Source organism: Dromiciops gliroides, chromosome 5 (assembly GCF_019393635.1).
Source record: "Dromiciops gliroides isolate mDroGli1 chromosome 5, mDroGli1.pri, whole genome shotgun sequence".
Lineage (NCBI taxonomy): Eukaryota > Metazoa > Chordata > Mammalia > Microbiotheria > Microbiotheriidae > Dromiciops > Dromiciops gliroides.
In genome coordinates this window covers 65,650,253-65,671,046 of record NC_057865.1, presented here as the reverse complement: position 1 = coordinate 65,671,046, position 20,794 = coordinate 65,650,253, and the positions used below count along the sequence as shown (strand labels likewise).

At 43.5% G+C, this 20,794-nt stretch overlaps 1 protein-coding gene across 6 annotated transcripts in view; it reads left to right on the top strand.

Moving 5' to 3' along the window:
* The first annotated feature begins 12,191 nt into the window (after nt 1-12,191).
* Nucleotides 12,192-20,794, top strand: part of MKX (mohawk homeobox) — a 106,266-nt gene continuing 97,663 nt past the window's right edge. Inside the window, exons 1-3 of one of the 6 annotated variants that reach the window (XM_043965038.1) lie at nt 12,192-12,860; nt 16,638-16,907; nt 19,317-19,476. In XM_043965038.1, coding sequence (XP_043820973.1) covers nt 16,717-16,907; nt 19,317-19,476 — 351 coding nt within the window. In that variant the 5' untranslated portion in view covers nt 12,192-12,860; nt 16,638-16,716. The other 5 variants (XM_043965033.1, XM_043965035.1, XM_043965039.1 and 2 more) reach the window with 5 other exon arrangements.

Here is a 20,794-nt window from a genome sequence, read left to right as displayed (position 1 = left end):
CTATCTGAAAAAGTTCCAAACTTGAGCTCCCTGATTCAGAAATGTCAAGGCCTCAGACTGATGAATTTGTATGACATCTTCCAGTTTCAATGAATGCCTTGGTCATTTTTCAAGTTTTTTTTTTTAAATCTTGGAACCCAAAATGGGAAGGCCTCTTTTTAAAAAAATGTACTTCTTTTTTGGCCACCCGTCTTCAAGCATCTCTAAGGATATCAGGGTTCTAGAGATGGATTATTCTGGTTTCAGGCAGAAATTCCCCATGGCTACTCTTGTTGATCCCTCCAGGGTTTTTCAATAACTTTGGGACTGGTGGAGGACCTGCCTTTTACTGACAAAATTCTCCCTTTTGTCAACTTTTAGATTTGTAGGAAAAGGAGAGACTGAGCTAGAGGGAGCAAACAAAACAGAGGAGGGCAGCTAGCATGAGAACATTAGCACCATTATTCAGAAAGGAAATCGTGGGGACAAATCATACATGAGACACATCAGCATCAATTTTTCACTTCTGAAATATGGGCTGCAGAGATGCAGCCTGGTGACTTTATGCTTCTTTCCCTTCTTCCATATCTCTTTCTCTCTAGAGAGGTCTATGAGTCTAGTATTTCCAAGGGGTGTAGTGTAGAAGAAGAGGCTTATGTTTGTTCTTAAACATTTATCTTTCTGTATTTAAATGTTTACTTTGTCTTGTAGGCTGGTAAATGTGATCCAAAGTCTTAACTATACAAACTAACATTGTTCAAATGCAAAGGAGAGAGGTGTTTGGGAGTTCCTAGGATAATATAAAGAGATTTAAAACTGCTATATTTTGTTAAATCATGATTACTGGCTGGGGGCTCAGAGGTAGGAAATATGCAGTTAATGATTCATTTTTATAACTTACCAGTGAGTCAATCAACAAGCATTTACAAAAGGCAGAGACAATACTGATTCTCCAGAGTGATTTCTGGAATGAGTACTTCATTAACACCTGGTTCTTACAGTTGTAGCAGGTTAAAAGGACACCCAACCCCCAACATCACCACCATGTATAACAAAGTTTAGACATCATGTATGGCAAGGTTACAAATGATCAACCAACCTCATTGGTTGACCATCCCCCAGTGTGCTACTCTAATCATTCCCATCTTTAATCTCATCATCCTGCACTCTAGGACAATACAGGAGTATATCTGGATATTAATTACTAAAATTTCAACATATCTCTAAGTATATCAACTAAGCTCAGAGTCCCCACCCTAGTACTTCAATGATTTGCTTAACAAATTAAAGAAATCTCTTTTTGCCAATAGTAATAATATATTTTTATACATTGGATCCTTTAACCTCCAAGGATTAAATAAACACTAAAGTTGTTGAATATATAATTTATCAATGAAATTAATAATGAATTAAGTAATTATTTTCTGTATTTCAGCTATGAGAAAGAATACTGATATTTCAGATTCTCTCTGTTAACTATTGATGATTTTTCTTTACTTCTGAAGAGACATTCTCACACCATTAAGTTCACTCAGGATAACAAAAGTGCTCTCTTTTCAAGGATCCTCTTCATCTTTTTTGTAAGCTCAAGCTTCCCATTGTTTCACAAAGTAAGAAGAGTCTTCTTTGTCTCTGTTCTCTCTCAGTCTCCTTGCGATCCTTACAGGAAAACTTTATTTTCAACTTCTCTCAAACTTTCACTCTTAAAAATAGTGTCTTTCCACACTTATTCCTCATAAAATAATGTTTCTTCATAAAAATAACAGTTAAGAGTTCCAAATAAGAAAGAAATTTCTCTTCATCTTTCTCTGTTTTCTCCATGGTTTATCTCATAGATCCTCACAAATCAAAGCTAAACTCAAATTCTCTAACTCCAATGGGGAGAAACATCTTGTAGAGTGACATTTACAGCTAAAACCTCTAGCTTCTCTGCTAAAGAGATACTAATGGTATTTATAGCCTCAGTGAAAGAGGCTTTTGAACAGGCATGGGTTACATTGTATTGTACACTGGTCACATATTCCACTTCCAACAAGTTTTAAGGTTTACAAAGTACTTTTATATACATGATCTTATGTGATACTTACAAAACCTCTCTGTGGTAGGTAGTGTGTGTGTGTATGTATGTATCTGTGTGTATGTATATGTATATGTACATATATATACATATATAATCCACTTTTACTTGCCCGAGATCACACTATGTCAGAGTGTCAAAATGGAGTCCAGTTCTTTTAAGAGATAGGAAGAGGAGAGAGGGAGAGAAGGAAGAAAAGAAAGAAGAAAGCAAGTAAGGAAGGAAAGAGAGAAGAAAGAGACAAGGGAGGGAAGGGGGAGTGAGAATAGGAATTTTGTATTTCCTGTTTTTTATCAACATTCCTTTTCCTTCTTTCCACCAATTTCATTATCCTATAACATACCTGGTGATGATGTATGAGGCTCATTTCAAGTACTGGTTACCTGGAGTTGCCTACCTGAACATGGAGGACAGGAATTCCCCATAGCATCATTTAAACAGATATAGAAAGGCTGGGTGGTTTTACCAAATGGTTTAAGGTTTCAGCAGACATCCCCAACTGAGGAATAAAGTGACTGAAATAAGCAAAGGTCTTCACACTCTCCTAATTGACAACAATGTTCCATATGGTTAGAGAGTCTCAAGTTATGGACAGTTTCTGAAAGCTGTCCCAAGGAACTCACAAGTTTCTTCCAAGTTTTAGAGGGCCTGTTAACACTGAATCACATGAAAAAACCCCAATACTCTAGAGGGTGGATTTTGCTGTGTGTCATATGATCAACATCTGAAACTATTCATATTATATACTTCTAATCAAGAAAAACTTTCACAGAAAAGTGGTCTCCTGCATCCTAAAGGGATCCGGTGGAACTATAATCTGTGACTGTTATTGCCAGCACAATCTTTTTTTCTTCTTCTCAGTTTTATTCTGTAGGGTTTTTCAGTGAAATTGTTGGCTATGTTCAAGCTTCAGACTGTTGTCTTTCACATTGGTCATGGTGGATGGTGGAATGCCCTTTTAAGCATTACTCTAAGAGCAGTTCTGGTCATCTGATTGCAGAGCCCATGATTTTTCCATGCCATCTGAGTGCCTTGATACAGACTGATTCCTGGACTTTGTACACCCACAGTTTGCTTCTCCCTTAAGCCCGACCAGGCTTCACCATCTTTGGATGTTAGGTTTCTCTTTTAAACTTTCTTTTCTTCTGAAATAATGAGGGGACTGGTCTCATTTGCCTCTTAAGGTTTATTCCATCTCTAAATGTATGATCCTACAATTTCTGTATGCTTTGTCCCAGAAATTCAATATAATTTGGCTATTCAGGCAAAAGAAAAGTGAATTTAAGGGGCTTTCATGTTTGATATAGTCTTTTTCACTTTTTAGGGTGTATTTTGTGTTCAACTATGCTAATAGATGGAATTGGAGGCATGAATTCAGTTATACAGATGTTTTCTGAATTAAGAGATTCTTCTTGTCTATTTCTGAACCCTCTATTATCTTCTAATCCAATCCAACAAGCACTTATAAAGCAGTTACTATATCAAGGCACTGTTCTAGGCTCTCAGTCTACAAAGACAAAATGAAACCATCCCCATACCTCAAGGAATTTATATTCTGCTGGAGAATGCAACATGTGAATAGATAAGTGAATGCAAGATGATTTGAGGAGGTAACAACACTAGTAACTAAGTGGATGAGGAAACGTGTCCTAATAGGAGACTGCATATGACCTGAGCCTTGAATGGCCCTAATGATGATGAGAGACAAAAAGGAGAAGACAGAGTGCGTGGTAGGCATGGTGGAGAGCCTGAGAGAAGGCATGGATTTAGAAGATAAAGTGCTGAGTCTGGAAAACAGGAAAACCATTTTTTTAAGGCTCTGAGCCCCTTTGGGGCTTACAGCCTCAGGAAGGGAAGAGGGGAGGGAGAGGAGGGATAAAAATTGGAACTCAAAACTATAAATAAAAATGTTTATTACTTTAAAAATTAAAATAAAAACAAGAATAAAAAATAAAATAAAATAATAAGACAGAGATCTTAAAGTCCAAGAGCAGATTGACAATGGAGAATATTCAGGTACGTCATTTTATCTGTTGTGCCACTACCAGGTATTACAATGTAAAATTTGTTAAATACTGAAACCAATTCTAGCATCATGATGGTCTACTTCAGTACCATGTCCTTAGAATTGAATACGTGTCTTCTTTTAGTTTCTTCCAACCCTCAACTTTCTAAATGTTATTACAGGAAAAGATTTCCAATAAGTGGCTAAAGATAATGAACAAACAGTTCTCAAAAGAGGAATTTCAAACTATGAATGACCATATGAAAATATTGTCCTAAATCATTAATAATAAGAAAATGCAAATTAAAATAGTTCTGAGGTTTCATCTCATACTCAGAAAATTGGCAAAGATTACAAAATAGGAAAATAGGACTAGGGGGCGATAGTAAGATGGGAAGGTTGTTGGTGGAGCTGTGAATTGGTCTAATCATTTTGGGGGGCAAATAAAATTATGGGAGGAAAGTGATTAAAATTTCCATTCCCTTTGACAAAGAGATACTGCTTTATATCCCCAAGGAAGTCAAAGACATCATAAAAGATCTCACATGCACTAAACTAATTCTAGCAGAACTTTTTATGGTGCTAAAAAGCTGGGGAAAAGTAGGTTCCCATTGATTGGAAATGGTGAAACATATTGTGGTACATGAATGCAATGAAATGTTACTGTACTGTAAAAAAACACAATAAATGTGAATCATTCAGAGTATCATGAGAGGACTCATACAAACTCATGCAAAGTGAAGCAAGCAGAACTAGAAAAAGTCTATCCATAATGACTACAACAATGTTAACAGAAATAATATAATGTAACTGGATGTATCTTATTTATAATGACCGAGCTTGGCCTAAGAGAAGGGAGGGGAAAATGTGCATTCTTCCTTTTATTGGAGAAATGGGAGGAGGGTTAGGTTTATGAAACATTATATGTGTACAATGTATAGGTTAATGTTGCTGTATTTTAAAAAATCTTTGTTATGAAGGAAATTATCTGGATAGAGGGGAGTGGAGGAAGTGAATATGATATAAAAGCAAAAACCATCAATAAAAAAGAAAGTAGGAAAAAAGGACAAAATTTTGAGCTGAAAAGCACTCCTAAGAAACACTAACTTATACTACTCTATTGGCTTATTTAAACTCTAAGACTATCAGAAATATATGTAGTTCCATCTCCAGTTATGAAGAAGAAATTAAGGAGTTGTGTTACAGGATCTTTGGATACCCACAGATTAAGAGATTTTTAAGGTCTTTTTTATATTTATTATTTCACTTCATTCATTGGGACTTTAAAAAATTCTTACCAATTAGACAACCTATCACCTCACATCTGAAAAGTCTGAAAGCAAGACAAATGCAATCATTATTTAATGATTGTCTGAATTGCAGAGTTGAATACCATCAGGGACAGAATTCAGTACTGAATCTCTTGAATCTAAAATGCTATTATCATTTCCCTATGTGTTTAGGTTCACTATTGGAATATCAAATATCAGCCAAACTTACCTGACCTGATAAGAGTTTATCTCTCAGGTCAAATGCTACAGGATTTGCTCAGCTAGATTTTTCCTACAATTGAGTCAGGAAATTCCTGAATATCACCATAACATAAATAAAAATTGTTATTACCTTTCATTTAAAAAATGTATCATCTTAGGTATTTACATGTTCTATACCTATGGATTTCCACAGGTAATACCTATACATGTCCACTTTTCCCACTGATGGTATGTCTATTCGTGTGGGAAGGTATGCACTAGATTTATAAGAGGGATGTTCCACTGCTGTTTTTCTGCATGATTTAATTAAATACCTTACTTTGAATCACCTCTTCAGGCTGATTAGTAAGAGTAAATGTATGTATGTGTCTCTCCATGTGTATACATACATACATACATACACATGCATGCATACATACACACACACACACATACACAGACTTTTTTTTGGTGGGGCAGTGAGGGTTAAGTGACTTGCCCAAGGTCACACAGCTAGTAAATGTCAAGTGTCTGAGGCCAGATTTGAACTCAGGTCCTCGTGAATCTAAGGCTAGTGCTTTATCGACTGTACCACCTAGCTGCCCTCAACACACACAGACTTTCTAAGGTAAGACAGGGGTAGGATTTAGTGTATAAGTAGCTACTGAGTGAATGCTACAGCAGAATATATAATTGCCATGAATAGCCATTCCTCTGATCCTCCCCATTTACTTCCCAACCATAGGCTATACCCCTGTAAATGACCATGTGACCCACATACTCATGCTCAGAGCCACTGCAGTCACACATAGGATTGGGGAAGGGGGAAGGGAGGAGGATTCTCCACCCACAAGCCTAACAAATACTTCACTGGACATCCAACATGTTTATATATAGTCCAACTCCTCTCATTCCCCATCCCCACCCCCATTCCCAGGCGTACATATGCATGCAGTGGAAGAGGGATAAGGTGCGCAAAGTAACCCTGATAAGTGTCACCAACTTTGAACTTGAGTAATGGCATCTTATGCAAATATTAGCCCTGCTATATAACCCCAGCAAGTCACTTCCTCTCCCCCCCCCTTAGTTTCCTTATCGGTAAGAAAGAGGTTGTACTTGATAACCACTAAGTTCCATTCCATTTCTAAAAGAAGGTTCCTATAATGTATGAACTCCTTAGACATCCCTTGTGAAACCCAAAAGTTCCTTGGAATATAGCTTGAAAAACACTGATTTAAGAAGCAAAAATGCTGTTTTTAAATCAGGTTCAAATTTCTGGAGTCATGTTTCCTTGTCACATGCTTTCAGGAAGGAAACTGATAATAAGTTTATAAAACTTTATGTGCCCAGGCACATAAAATGGTTATGCTATCTTTGCTTTTCCTCATGTAGTTCCACAGATGAGTTATAGATTTGCTATATTAGATGGAATCATTATACCAGATACAGTATAATTTTTAGATGCAAGTTTTATTTTTGGGGGGTCTTATCCACAGAGTGGTGTGCTGAGGTAGTGATACTCAGTGGATGTAGTGATGGATTTGGAGTCTGAAATACCTAGGTTCTCCTCTTCTCACTCATACTTACTGAGTGATCCCTGGAGAGAAATCTTTGTACCCCAGGCACATCTCTGGCTCCTATTTCCCAAGTCACACATGGGTTTGTGGGGGGGAGTTATCCCCTCTGTGATGAAATTCCAAGTCATTCTCTATAATACCCTTACAAGTTCCCAGTAGACAAGGATTGAGTCATTTAAATCAAATTTTGTGCACTTCCCATGCAAGAATCTCACATGAAATTACTCCCAAAATATTTGTTAATGATGTTGTATAAGAAGAATAAAAACTATGGAATAAGGCAGCATCCTATACATGGAGTTTGGGTTTGCTGAATTTTTAAGTTAGGAAGAACTGTCATTGAGTGTAGAATACTGTCATTGAGTGATAAGAATAATATTTTACCCCAAGAAAGATAAATATCAATACCTGAAAGTCAATACTATACAAAAATTCTATCAATCCCCATAAATGACCTTGAAAGCACGGACATAAAATGTAATATAAGGGGAAAATAGGTAAGTTTGTTTCCCTCCAAACTAGCCTGACTCTCCAAGTACCTGATATATACCTTATCTAACATGGAAGAGAGAAATTTTCCCTTTCCTTTCTTTTTTTTCTCATCTCCTGTATTATGCCTACAAGCAAATGCCTCTGCATCCATTCATTAACCAAGTATTTTTCTAGAGCTCATGAGTCAAGAAGCCATCTTAGTAATTAGAGGAACAAAACATTACACTTATTTTTTTTAATTCTATTAAATGCCTTGAATCAGTCAGATTCCAGAAAATTGGGTATTCTTAATTACCTTCTGTTTCAAAGGCCTTCCCTCTATTTTTAAAATTAAAATGCTTGGGAGCAGGTAGATGGCGCAGTGGTTAAAGCGCTGGCCCTGGATTCAGGAATGCCTGGGTTCAAATCCATCCTCAGACACTTGACACTTGCTAGCTGTGTGACCCTGGGCAAGTCACTTAACCCCCATTGCCCTGCAAAAAAAAAATTTAAATGCTTGATTTTATAAGGGCTAATTTTATTTTATTTTGTTTTGTTTTTTTGCTGGACAATGAGGGTTAAGTGACTTGCCCAGGGTCACACAGCTAGTAAAGTGTCAAGTGTCTGAGGCCGGATTTGAACTGAGGTACTCCTGAATCCAGGGCCAGTGCTTTATCCACTGCGCCACCTAGCTGCCCCAGGGCTAATTTTTTTAACAACTCAGAATAAACTGCTCAAAATTATTTTAGAGTTCTAACATGCAATTTAAGTTTAAAATTTCTTTTAGTTTCCATCCTTTATTCCTACATCAAGTAAAACCCAACAGCAGAGGTAGTGAGGGATGATGAAAAAGAAACCCAGATCCTCTTCCTGGCTTTTCTACTACTAAATGCTATTTAGGAAATCATTTCATTTTTCTAGACCTTAGTCTCCTCATTGGTAAAACACAGGATGTAGACCAAACTTCAAGGTTCTTTCCAATGCTAACCTTTAAATCATACACTGTTCTGATTTTATTTGTTTCTTATCTTATTTTGGAGAGTGCAGAATGATGGTGGGTAAAGTAGATGGGGTGGATAAAGAGATGATCTAAGAGATGGTGAGAGCTAAGTCAAGTCTATCAAGCCTCTGACATACACTGGCTGTGTGGACCTTGAGCAAATCAGTTAAGCTATTAGTGAACTAGGCAGCTTTCTTCGACTGTAGGTTGTAGAGCAGATGCTGGGCTGTAACTGCAGTGGTAGAAGGAATGTCCTCACTAGAAGTTTCCTAGATAAGGGGAATCATGGGTCTGGTCCAAAAAACCAAAGATGTCCTCAGTTCTTTCTCACACAATTTGGTCAGAAGTAAGATTTCAGTGGCTGTTCATTGCTACCATACTCTGCTGTAGGAAGAGAACCATGCAATGAGGGCAAACGGGACCTTTCACTTGCTCCTAAACTGATCTTCAGTGGTTTGCACTGTTAGAAAGGAGCTGGTTCAATCGTTTTAATTAAAGCCATAAGCAGCCAATGTGCATTTCTAATTAGATATTTAATGTGCTCTGAAAATAGTAACAGAACAGCCTTCATTTTTATTGGAAATTTTTGGAATGGGAGTTGAAAAAGGAAAGTAAGGGTGAGGATGAAATTTACAGAGACTGGTGGCCAGTTCACATAGGGCTCAGCTCTTGAAGGCTTGTTAGATGTTTCTCTGCCAGTGGCTTCCAAACCTCCACTCATGTTGTTTGGCTGGTCTTTTCACTTTTTAGCCTTCTGTGTTTTCCCAGCCTTCCTTTCAAAATGCAGATTTCTAATGGTCTGATTAGCCAGCTGGAATGGGAACCTGCTGTCTATCCATCTGTCCATCCATCTAGTAACTCTTTTACCCCCTATGGGGAGGAGAGTCTAGGGGTGGGGGTAGGGGTGGGAGTGAGGGTGGGGAAGAGCAGTCACATCAGTCTTTCAAATGTGTCATCCTTGTTTTTGAATTACTTACTGACGCCTGGGATGGGGCCTAAAAGATAAAAATTGCTTTCTGAAAGCATGAGTGGAAACAGTGACCACATACAGCAAAATTCTCAAGTTAAATGTCAAATTTCTAAAACAAAACCACTCCCAACAGAAGGTAAAAAAGTGCTTCATTTTTTAACAGCTCTGACTTAAGTCCCATGAAGTAGAGCATGAGACACAAAGTTATCTTAATTTGATATCTGTGCCTCTTAAAATAAATTCTACTACCACAATAACAACTCTACCTTATGCTTTCAGGAACCTGTTCTCATCTGATCCTCACAATGGTCCTATGAGGTTGGCATAAAATGTTATTGTCTCCCATTTTACAGATGAGAAAGCTGAAACTTGGAGCAATTAAATTATTTGCCCAGTGCCACATCCCCATACAGCAGTAGGACAAGGATCAGAATTATACTACTCCTGGGGCAGCTAGGTGGTGCAGTGGAAAGAGCACTGACACTGGAGTCAGGAGTACCTGAGTTCAAATCCAGCCTCAGACACTTAACACTAGCTGTGTGACCCTGGGTAAGTCACTTAACCCCCATTGCCTCACTAAAAATTAAAATTTAAATTTAAAAAATAGAATTATACTACTCCTGGTACTGTCCCCACCAAACTCTTCATATTTTCTAAATCTATTAGTGTTTCCCCTAAAATTCTTGATTTCAGAATGATAATTCAGATAATATACATTTTAAACACTGAAGCTTATGTAGTGTAGCAAATTTCCTGAGTAGAATTTACTTTCCTACGAACTAAAATATGATACAGGAATTAATACAAGAAGTTAAGCTATAGGATGGGAAGTAGGAATTTTTAACTTATTGGCTTTGTTCAGCTGAAGACTGCAAAAGAAAATATTTTAGTTTAGAAAAAATAATTCTACGTTTATTTTTATTATGGACACTGACCCTCCCAGTGAATTTTTCATTTTAAAATGTACCATTGAAAAATAAGCTCATATTTATGTAATACATTACATACATTTGAACCTTGTTTCTTCCATTTTACACCTGGGGAAACTAAGGCTCTGAGAAATTAAATGGCTTACCCAAAGTCATGCAGTTACTGAGTGTTTAAATTAGGATTCAGACCCAAGTCTTCAAAACTTGGAAGCCAACACTCTATACCATAAGTCAAACTGTCTCTTATAACAAAGCATCCTTCAGGTGAATAAATCATAAATCAACATTTCAGTGAGTTAACTTGAGAATTGCTAAGGTATGAGCTATTCCTATACTCAAAACAGATGGGTATTTTGAAGAAAAAGTAAACCCTAGAGCTTACACCAAGACTTGAAAAAACAAATCTTACATGAAAAGATCCCCTAATGTGTAAATTTTGTAGATACACTGACAATACTATAACCACATTAACTCTAGTTCTTATTTTAGTAAAAAGGCAAAATATGTTTCCCTCAATTTAACAGTACAATGAATGTGTCAATAAGATGAGAATAATTGCACACCAAACATCTGTCTACAATATTACTGATGTTTTTACCAACTAAAAATATGCCATCAGCATGCTGGTCTATTTTCATCACATACAGCAGTGAACATTTTCAATCATCTTATAAAACAAGGACTGAAATTATTTAAAGAGACTATGAAATGTAAGGTTTCGCCAATAACCTCATGTGTAGTCTGTTTTTGTTGAAACATCTGGCAAACCTGTCCAGTGAAAGTTAGTAGCTCAGACAACAAGGTGTATGTAACAATACAATTTAGGGCATGGTGATCAAGGGCATATTGGTCTTGTAATCAGGTCTTCCTCCAGGTCTCAGTAAAGCATCCTTTTTAGCTATTTATACACGGAGCCAACAGAGCTTCACCAAGGACCTGCTTGGGCGAGTGTGTAAATGATTCCACATGGGATTTCTCTAACTGGGTTATGAATACAACTGGGGAAAGGGGGAAATTGGGAATATGATCAAGATGATGGTTAACATTTGGCTGGCGTGACATCTTTTCTAATTTGGGGAGCAAGTCTTTAATTTTTGCCTTTCTGCTTAGATTACATTTGAGGCCCCTTGATTGTCTGTCCAAGATCGTGTGGAAAGTATTTTAAATTCCAGGGGTCTTCCGAGACTAATAGTCTCAGAAATAACATATTAAAAGATGAACTTTGGGGCCACACAAATCTAACATCTCTAGGCGGCCTTGTCTTGGATTTGCATAAGTTTAGAGGGGGGAGAAGAACTAAAAATCCTCCAGGTTTTTTATTCACGAAGTAATAAAAGGTGTCTTTGCCTTGGAGTTGACGGCCCATCCAGAGGAAGCCAAAGAGAGTCAACGCAGGCGACTGGATGAGCCAGGGTGTAGGCTGATAAGGAATTTTTGAGCCCCCTTGCTTGGGCAGTTTCGGCGCTTAACCCTCAGGAGCTGGCGTTTGGGATGGGTTCTAAGTATTTAATTAGTTTATTTGGTGAATTAACTGCCATTTTTTTCGTGATCATTTTTCCCAGACAGGCTCTTGTTTATTTCTCTATTTGTCATCGGTGCTCCATGAGACCTGTTGGGAACTCCAGAGTTTTCCCTACTTCACTGCCCTTGTCCCCTCCCAACTCCATCTCAACCAGCCCAACCCTGCCCCGCAACCGTAAATCCTGGTTTCCTAAAACTAATTTCGTACTCAGAACGTATTCCCTTCGAGAAGTCGGAGACAGCGTGGTTTGGTGCAGAACCTGCAGCGAGGAAGACCTAGGTTCAAATCCTTCTGGCACTTCCTAGCTGTGTGAACATCTCTCCGAACGTCAGTGTTCTCATCTGTAAAACAGGCATCTTTAAGCTTGCAGCGAGTACCTCGCCGGGTTATTGTGAAGGTCAAATGTGGTTTTCTATGTGAAGCGCTTTCTGAGCTCTAAAACCTTATCTAAATGTCGTTATTATTTTAAGGAATTGAATTCCAGTCTTGCGCAGTGTCCCCTGCCTGGCTGACGCTTAAATGACACCCACATCTCCACAGATTTTCCCTTCTTTTTTTCTCCCTAAGACATTTCCCGACAGTCTCCTATTCACTCCGAGACAAGTGCCCGCACATCACACTTTTCGTAGCTCCTTTAGCGCAGGCAGCCTGGGAATGGCATTGACTGTCTGCCTGATGCCGGAGATGAGCATCCCTGAAGGATAACTTAACGAGAGCAGTGTAATCCCCGGTGCTAGAGGGTACTAGGATCCCGAGTAGATAAATACACGTCCTGATTTTCTGAAGGTTCTTTTGTGACAAAACGTACAAGGAAATGCGGGCTGTGTCCTTGGCCGGCCGAAAAGCTCTAATTCTCTGGTGATTGTGTTTTCTGCCTCTTCCCATCTCACCCCTGTCCTTTTCCCCTTTCTTCCCACTATTGCAGATTGGACACTTAAACAAAACCCATCTCTCAACTCAAGGAAATCCCTGAAAGGAAACATCGCCAGACGCCCTTGGCTAAAATTTGTCCTGGAAGTCGAAGCACTGGCGGACCTTGGTCTTCGGGGGGCAACTCGGCATGGTAGTGAGCTCCCCATCTCTTTAGGAGGCCTGTACCCAGGGCCCACGAGTGATTTGAATTCTTCAAGAAGAGGATGGGGATCAACTTCGCTTGATTTGGGGGTAGGGACAGGGGTGGGGATTCTTTATCTGGATTAAGGAGCCTACGCTAGGGTTCCTTGGGGGCCGCAGGGACGCCCACCCGGGCTCCCCTCTCTTAACCAGAAAGAGCGCCGGCCCCGGAGGCTGCAGACAATATCCGAGGGAGTTAACAATCGCCTCCACTGTGTGGCCGAGCGTCCTCCCCTCGCCGCCGCCCGGGAAGGTGGATTCCGCAATGGCAGGATGTTCATGAGCTGAGCTCCGCAGCTGAGAAACATGAGAAGGTCTTTCTATTCATGTTCCGGGGCTGCGCACAGCCCGCTTGGTAAATAAAGCGCAGAGGCGGACGCGGTTCGTGTGGTTAGCGCCCGGGATCTATGCATAGAAAACATGTGGTGGGGATGGGAACGGGCATAGCAACCAAGCTGGATTATTACCCGCGGAAGAGAGCCACCCGAGCCCGCGGCAACAGGTACTTTGCCGAGGTTGGGGCGAAGAGGGGAGCGAGTAGTGGCTTTCGCTAAACCAGGCTCGGCTGCTGGGGCCGGCTTTGGCTGGGGAGCGGGCGGGGCAGCAGCCGGTGCGTGACGCTGGCCTGGGAAGGTGAGCGGAGGGTACCCCGCGCCCAGTCCGGCCTGCCTCGCTGCCTCGCGCCTCGCAGAGCGCCGGGCTGCATGCGCTGGACTGGAGGGCGGCCCGGCGCGGGGGGCGGCCGCGGGCCCCCGGGTGCGGGGCGAGGCAGGACTGGCCACGCGCCCGTTCGAGCTCTGGCTGGCCGCGGGCCCCAGACCGCTGGTCCGTAGCTTGGAAGCGGAGGAGGTGTCGGGGGAGAGGTCGAGAGGTCCGTGGGTCCGGGAAGTCGAGACCGCCGTCTGTGGAGGCTCTATCTCAGATGAGTGCCTCTTACGGGACGGAGCAGCCGCGGGCTCTGGGACCCAAATCCAGGGCTCAGGTGAACCCGCAAGAGTGCCAGGAGCGATCGGGAATAAACCACCTGGAAATCCGGTGGGGGGCCGGGGGTGGAGCGCAGCCATCCACTCCCGGGAGACCCCGACTGGGCATTTCAGCGGGGAGCTGGCGGGCTCTCCTTGGGGCACCTCGACGTCCCCGAGGCAGTTAGCTTATGCGTCCCTTCTCTTCGGGACCTCAGGAGTTACCCTCCCCCCCCGCCCGCCTTTCACTTTTTCTCAATCACAACCCCACCCCCACCCCTGTTGCGGCCACCTCCATCCTCACCTGCACCTCCCGGCCCGCTTCCTTGGTCAATGGGAATAAACCAACCCACCATCAAAAGGCCAACAAGTCTTCTCACCCCCAGCCAGGTAGTAGTGGTCGGTGAGGGGTGTGTGGGTGTGTGTGTGCATGTGCGTGTGCGTGTATTGCTTTTAAAGTTGCGGATTTTCCTTTCTAATCCTTTAGCCCGGGGCGGGGGGGGGGGCGGGAAGAGGCAGCTTGTAGCGCAGAGGCAGCAAACCGTGGAAAATCTGAGGATGTGACTTTCTTTCAAACATATATCCAGCGCTGCACACACACACACACACACACACACACACACACACACACACACACACACTCACAGGGTGATGTACCTGTCTCCTCCTGGAAGACTCAGACATCAAGTAATGCTGTATTTTACAGTGCAGCCAAGCTTACCGTCTGAATTACCTCCTTACAAATATTGACAGTGGCCATCTTTTAATTTCTGTGTGCAGTGTCCTAAATACCGTAGAAGGGCTGCCGCTGCAGCTGTGGCTGGGGGTGATGGGCCTGGAGAGGGTGGGCGAGTGTGAGTGTGTGTGTGAGTGTGTGTGTGTGTGTGTGTGTGTGTGTGCACTCGCGTATAAACGGGGTGGGGGTGGGGAACGAGTTCCAAAGCGACATCCAAGGCAGCCCCAGCCGCTACAGGAAAGGAGGTGGGGGCTGATCTTATGAAACAAGAGCTGCCCAGAGACTCTAGGGAAGGGGGGACGGCGAGAGGGGAAGGGGGGCAGTGGCCAGCCGCACGCCGTTCGCTGTTCAATAATACAGCTCAAGGTTGGGCGATGAGAAACTTTCCCTAACGTTTCCCTGGTGGCGGTCAAATGCATGCTAGCTGCAGACAAAACATCACGCCCCTCGGAGGTGAGCGTGGCGGTCTGTTTCTGTTTCCACGAGGCTGCAGCCGGAGCCAACAAGCAGCGGGTCTGCCTGCCTGGGGGGTGGGGGAGGGGGAAACGGGGAGGCGGCTGCAGCTCGAGTCAACTAAGCTTGGGAGAGAGAGGAGGAAAAGGCAAAGGTGGGGTCCCGACAGACCGGGGAGCAAGCTCCCTGGACTCATTCTTCCCCTCATCACGTCTGCAGCCTCTGAAATGCTAACCGGGTGCCCAGGGGTAAGGCCTCTAAGGAAATGGGAACCCGGTTTCGCCGAATGGCTCATTGGTAGGCAAACAGCTGGCCAGGGTCCTGTACCTTCCCCAAAGATCTTAGATCTGTGGCTGGTGTGGGGTGTGTGTGTGTGTGTGTTGTGTTGTGTTGTGTTGTGTCAGGGGACGGAGCAAAGAAGTGGGGGCTGATAGAGTGTGGAAGCCCCGGGAATTCATTGTCCAGAGAGAAAGAGGGCTTGGCAGGATATTCTGGGCACTGCAGTGCCTGCAGAGATGCAGAGAGGACCTTGCCCCAACCCTGACAGACTCTCCTTTTCAGGTCTAGCGTCAATCACTCTTCATCCTTCAAATTCAGTCCTCGGCCCTGATTTCTTAGTCCAGGATTGAGTCCAGTATGAAGTTTGTGCCTAAAAACATCCGGAATTAGGACACAATAAAAATCCCCCAGTCCTGGTTGGTCTCCTGATACTTTAGGTTATTCATTCTCGTGATTTCTGTTCTCCCAGTTGCAGCCTCTACTTTAACTTCCTCGGGAATGCTGGGTCTAGGGGAGATTTGAGGCAACAGCCTTTCCCTATATCCATTTTCGTTTCACCCCAATCTTTCGCAGTGTACTTTCCTAAGAATGAAACCGCTGGAGAGGATGGTTCTTTTCTAAAATGTAACCACCACCACTACCCCCCACAATGGGGGGAGCACTCTAAATTATTCCCCGATCTTCACATCAAATGCTTGGAGGAAGACAAGGTGGGGGAGAGAGTGTTTATCAGCGACTGTTCACTGTTCTGAGGGATTGCTAGATGATCTCAAGAAAAAAACAGAGTAGGCGTAGTCAGTAGCCCTGTTGGGATAGTTTGCCCAAAAAGGGGGGGGGGGATGATCACTGATCACGGAATGCCCTGACAAGGCAGGTTCCCCGTCCCGCAGCCCAGGTGCGGTGTGGTCTATTCATAAAGTTCTCCCATCTCCCTCCTCCTCCTACTCCCCCCTCCCCAACCCTCAGCCCCAGACTCTCTTCTGAGCCAGATCTCTGGGCCAAACTAGCCTCGAAATCCCTCTTTCAGCCCTGGGGACTCACTGGGATGTGAGCTGTTTCCTCGAGTAACCCGATGCGCCTTCTTCTCCGCAGAAATCAAGTCATCTGGACTTCCAAACTGCACGTCTCCTAGTCGCTGTGGCCGCGAAACGCCGGCCTCCCAGCTTGGACCATGAACACCATCGTTTTCAACAAGCTCAGTAGCCAAGTGCTTTTTGAGGACGGCGGCACCAAGGAAAGGGAGCGGAGTGGTCGACCCTACAGCGGAGTGCTGGATGGGGCCCATCACCACCATCCGGAGGTGGTCATTCCCGACAGCCCATCAATCAAAGATAACCTCAGTCTCAGACACAGGAGGACAGGGTATGTCCCCAATCCCCTTCTACTAGCCCCCATTCTCGTATGTATGTATGTATATGTGTGTGCGTGTATACGTGTATACGTGTATATGTATATTATATTATGTACGCATGTGAAATTGCACTGGTGAAAGAGCACAGGAGCTGGTTTTCTATCCCTCAGTGATTTGAACTAGCTGGTTTTCATCTCCAGGGACCTGCGCTTGACATTTTAAGGTTTTCAATGCCTGCTTCTCAAGACAGGGTCAGCTTCTAACCTGATTTACTTTCTACCCTGGTCTATCCCAGGCTCTTAAATAGGCCTAATTTAGGGATTCCATATGCCCTCAATCCCTCATTCCCCTTCCCAGCTCAATTGCGGCTGAGCATCCTAGAAGCAAGCCTGGGAATGGATAAATTGCATTCCGAAAGCGAAGCCAAGGGAGAGAGCCGGGGAGAGCTTTCTTTGTCACTTCTCCGAGAATTCTCTTTTTCGGCTTTGATTGGACTATACCAGGGGCAATCTCTTTCTAACTGATTTTTTTTTAAAGAAGAGATTTTTGTTGTTGTTTCAGTTGTGGCTTACCCTCCTTCATTTTCTTTCTTTTTTCTTTCCTTTTCTTTGCTTCTTTCTTTTTCTTTTCTTTCCTTCCTTCCTTCCTTCCTTCCTTCCTTCCTTCCTTCCTTCCTTCCTTCCTTCCTTCCTTCCTTCCTTCCTTCCTTCCTCCCTCCCTCCCTCCCTCCCTCCCTCCCTCCCTCCATCCATCCTTCCCTCCCTTCCTTTCTTCCTTGTACTTCCTGTAAGCTAAAGACTTTTGCAAAGGATGACTCTTTGGAGAGCATCCCTTTTAAGCCCAAACCTGCAGAGAGCATCTGGCCAGCTGTGGGCGAGTTTAGCAGGGCAGAAGGAAGGGCAACCTTGGGGTGGAAGGAAACGTGTGTTGGCGGATGACCGCACTTGAGCTCTAGCTAAGTGAAGGGGCTGCTGTGGGGGAAGGGAGGGTCGGCGGAGGCCGAGAGGAGGTTCTCAGGTTTGGAGCCCATCAAACATCCCCGAGAGAGGGACAGACGCACCGACAGAAGCCTAATAGGGTTTAGCGCCCGGCCAGCTGCGTTAATCTGGAGCATGTGCGAGCTTTCCTTCTGCTTGCACCTTCACAATTGCAACAGCTCCTGCGCTCCGTGGCGTTGCTGGTCGGGAGACTCGAGGTTAAGTTTCATCAGAAGTTTATTACCCGCCGATTCCGACAGAATTGGATTTCAAATGAAGTCTTTTAAAAGGCAGAAACCCGGGGCAGCAGAGCAGGCGACAATCCGGAGACAGCAGCCGGCGGCTCCGGGCGGCCCGCGGGCGACACCTCCCGGGGCCGTGGCGCAGCACAGCCACCCTGCGCCTGCTCTCTGCCTTAACAGGCGTTTTATTGGAAATGTTGCTGGGTCGCCTTGGCTTCTTCTGGTCTCCTGTTCCCCCAGATCTGTTTCTTTCAACAAGTCCTTTCCTCCACCATCCGCTCCCCTTCCCCCAAAGTCTTCCTGCTCTGTTGGCTGCTAAACAGAGCTAAATAGGCTCCTCATTATTAGAAGCCTACCCAATGCATGCTCGCATTCCCACCTTAGTGCCGAGAGCAAGTGGGGCCTGTACGCTCTTATTCTCTCCCAGTTTCTGCTTATCATATTTCTGCTGCATAGGCTTGGGAGTAAGGTTGTTCTTTCCTATAACCATAAGGAGTAAAATCGGATGCAAGAAACCCGGGACGCCAAAATGTGGGTTCCCTGAGGAAGATATAAAGAACCAGCCAAGGTCCTAAACCCTTAATCCCCACACAGACTGCTTAGAATACCGTGGTTGGCAAAAAGGACCGTGCTGCAGATGGGCAGTCAGACGCTGGCCCCTCCACATCCACCCCTCCCTCCACTCCAATCAATCCCACACATTTCCCTTCCCCTGTAAGGACATGCAAGCACACTGGAACACATGCTTGAGAGCCCTACTCCCTACCCCAGCAATAAAAGGTATTAACTGCCATTCGCCTCACCTTCCCCCACCATTATTCATCTTTTTGCTTCCAGCCTCTTTGTTCCCAGTGGTCTGACATGGTGATTTTACAACTACCCCAGCATTTTCTTCCAGTTTCTATCCCTGTCCACTTTGATCTCTGTGTGGGGCTAACTATTCCCTGAGTCTGGATCTGGGACAAAGCAATGCATACTTGAGAAAGGACCTACCCCTTGGAATGGACAGGCTCATCCCAGTGGACTGGGATAAGACTTCCTGGAAGGGGATGGGAGAAGTGGGCAATGGTGTCCATCACTCTCCAACCCTTTCTGGAGAGAGGAGACTGGATATCTGGACAGGGGAAGGAACTTAACAGTATTTCTAATTATTTGTCATGCTATAGTGATCAACCTTGCATCTCCTTTCCATTTTTTCCAGGGCTCGGCAGAATGGAGGGAAGGTGAGGCACAAGCGGCAGGCCCTACAGGACATGGCAAGGCCCCTCAAACAGTGGCTTTACAAGCATCGTGACAATCCATACCCCACCAAGACTGAGAAAATCCTCTTAGCCCTAGGCTCCCAGATGACCTTGGTGCAGGTAAACCAGGACTTATACTTGGGCCCATGATATTCTAATGGCTCTTGCCTGTGCCAAGAGATGAGTCAGCTTGGTTTAAGAGCAAGCTCCTTAGATTTGGAGCCTGAAGACCTGGGTTCAAATCCCATCCTTACTATCTGTGTGGCTTGGGCAAGTCTCTTCACTCAATTTCCTCCCCTATAAAAGAAGAAGGTTGGCCTTTAAGGAACTTTTAAACCAGGAATTCTATGATGAAATCAGTTATTTCATGTAAGGCAAGACCAGCTTTTAAAAGTAAGGCTGGTTGAAGCAGCTGCCTTCTTGGCCTTCTTTTTTAGAGTGGAAGGAAAGGAACTGCAGTGGCCTGTAGCAAGGGGAAAGGTTTGTTTGAGTGCATCTGTGCTCAATTGAGTGCTCAATATAATCCTGAAAAGAATTGGGATTAGGAGAGTCAGAGGAAAGGAAGGCTTTTGGATCATAAATATGAAGCTGGGAGGGACCTCAAAGACTATCTTGTACAATTTCCTCATTTAACTGATGAGGAAATTCAGGGCTTAGGATGTAAGTTGCCCAGAGGTCACCCGGGTAGTAAGTGGCAGAGGCATGTTTTGAACCCAGGTCCTGTAACTCCAGAATCTGTGTTCTTTCTGTTGTGCCATACTGTATCCATAGTCTTGGGTCTAAGACATCATTTCACCAGTTACTTGTCCCATCCCTGTCCCATCATGGAGAAGCCCATTGGCCTACTCCCAATTGTAAATCGAAAATTTGGGTTTCTCAGGGATGTCATGGAAGGTTGATTACTAAAATGTAACCTGGAGGTCATACACATCCCCATGTGGAATAATGCAAAGAACAATAGACAAGGAGAGAATCTGGAGAATTCCATTTTCATCCCTTTAGGATTCTGTAACCGTTGGCAAGCCATTTTTAACTTTTTGTATCAGTTTCCTTATCTAGAAAATTGGGAAAATACTAGCTGTCCCATGGACCTCACAGGGTCATTAAGAGAATGAAATAAGATAAAGTATGTGAAAGTGTCATACAAACATTAAGGAGTCACAGTTGAGTTGTTTTCCAGCTGTGGTGATTATTGTTGTTGTTTGTTGGGGAGTAGGCTGAAGAAGAGGGATTTCTTCTGCCCTTGTGGTTTTATGGTGCCCCTTCTGAGAGATCAGGAATGGAGAGTATTTCCTACATCGTCACAAGCATGGAAGAAGGGTAGGGAGAAGTGGTGTGTGTGTGGCAGTGATTTTCATGAGGTGTGTAATAAACAAGGAGTTGGAATCTGTGGTCCTGTACCATCTATAACCCCATACAGAAAAAATCCAAACTTTAG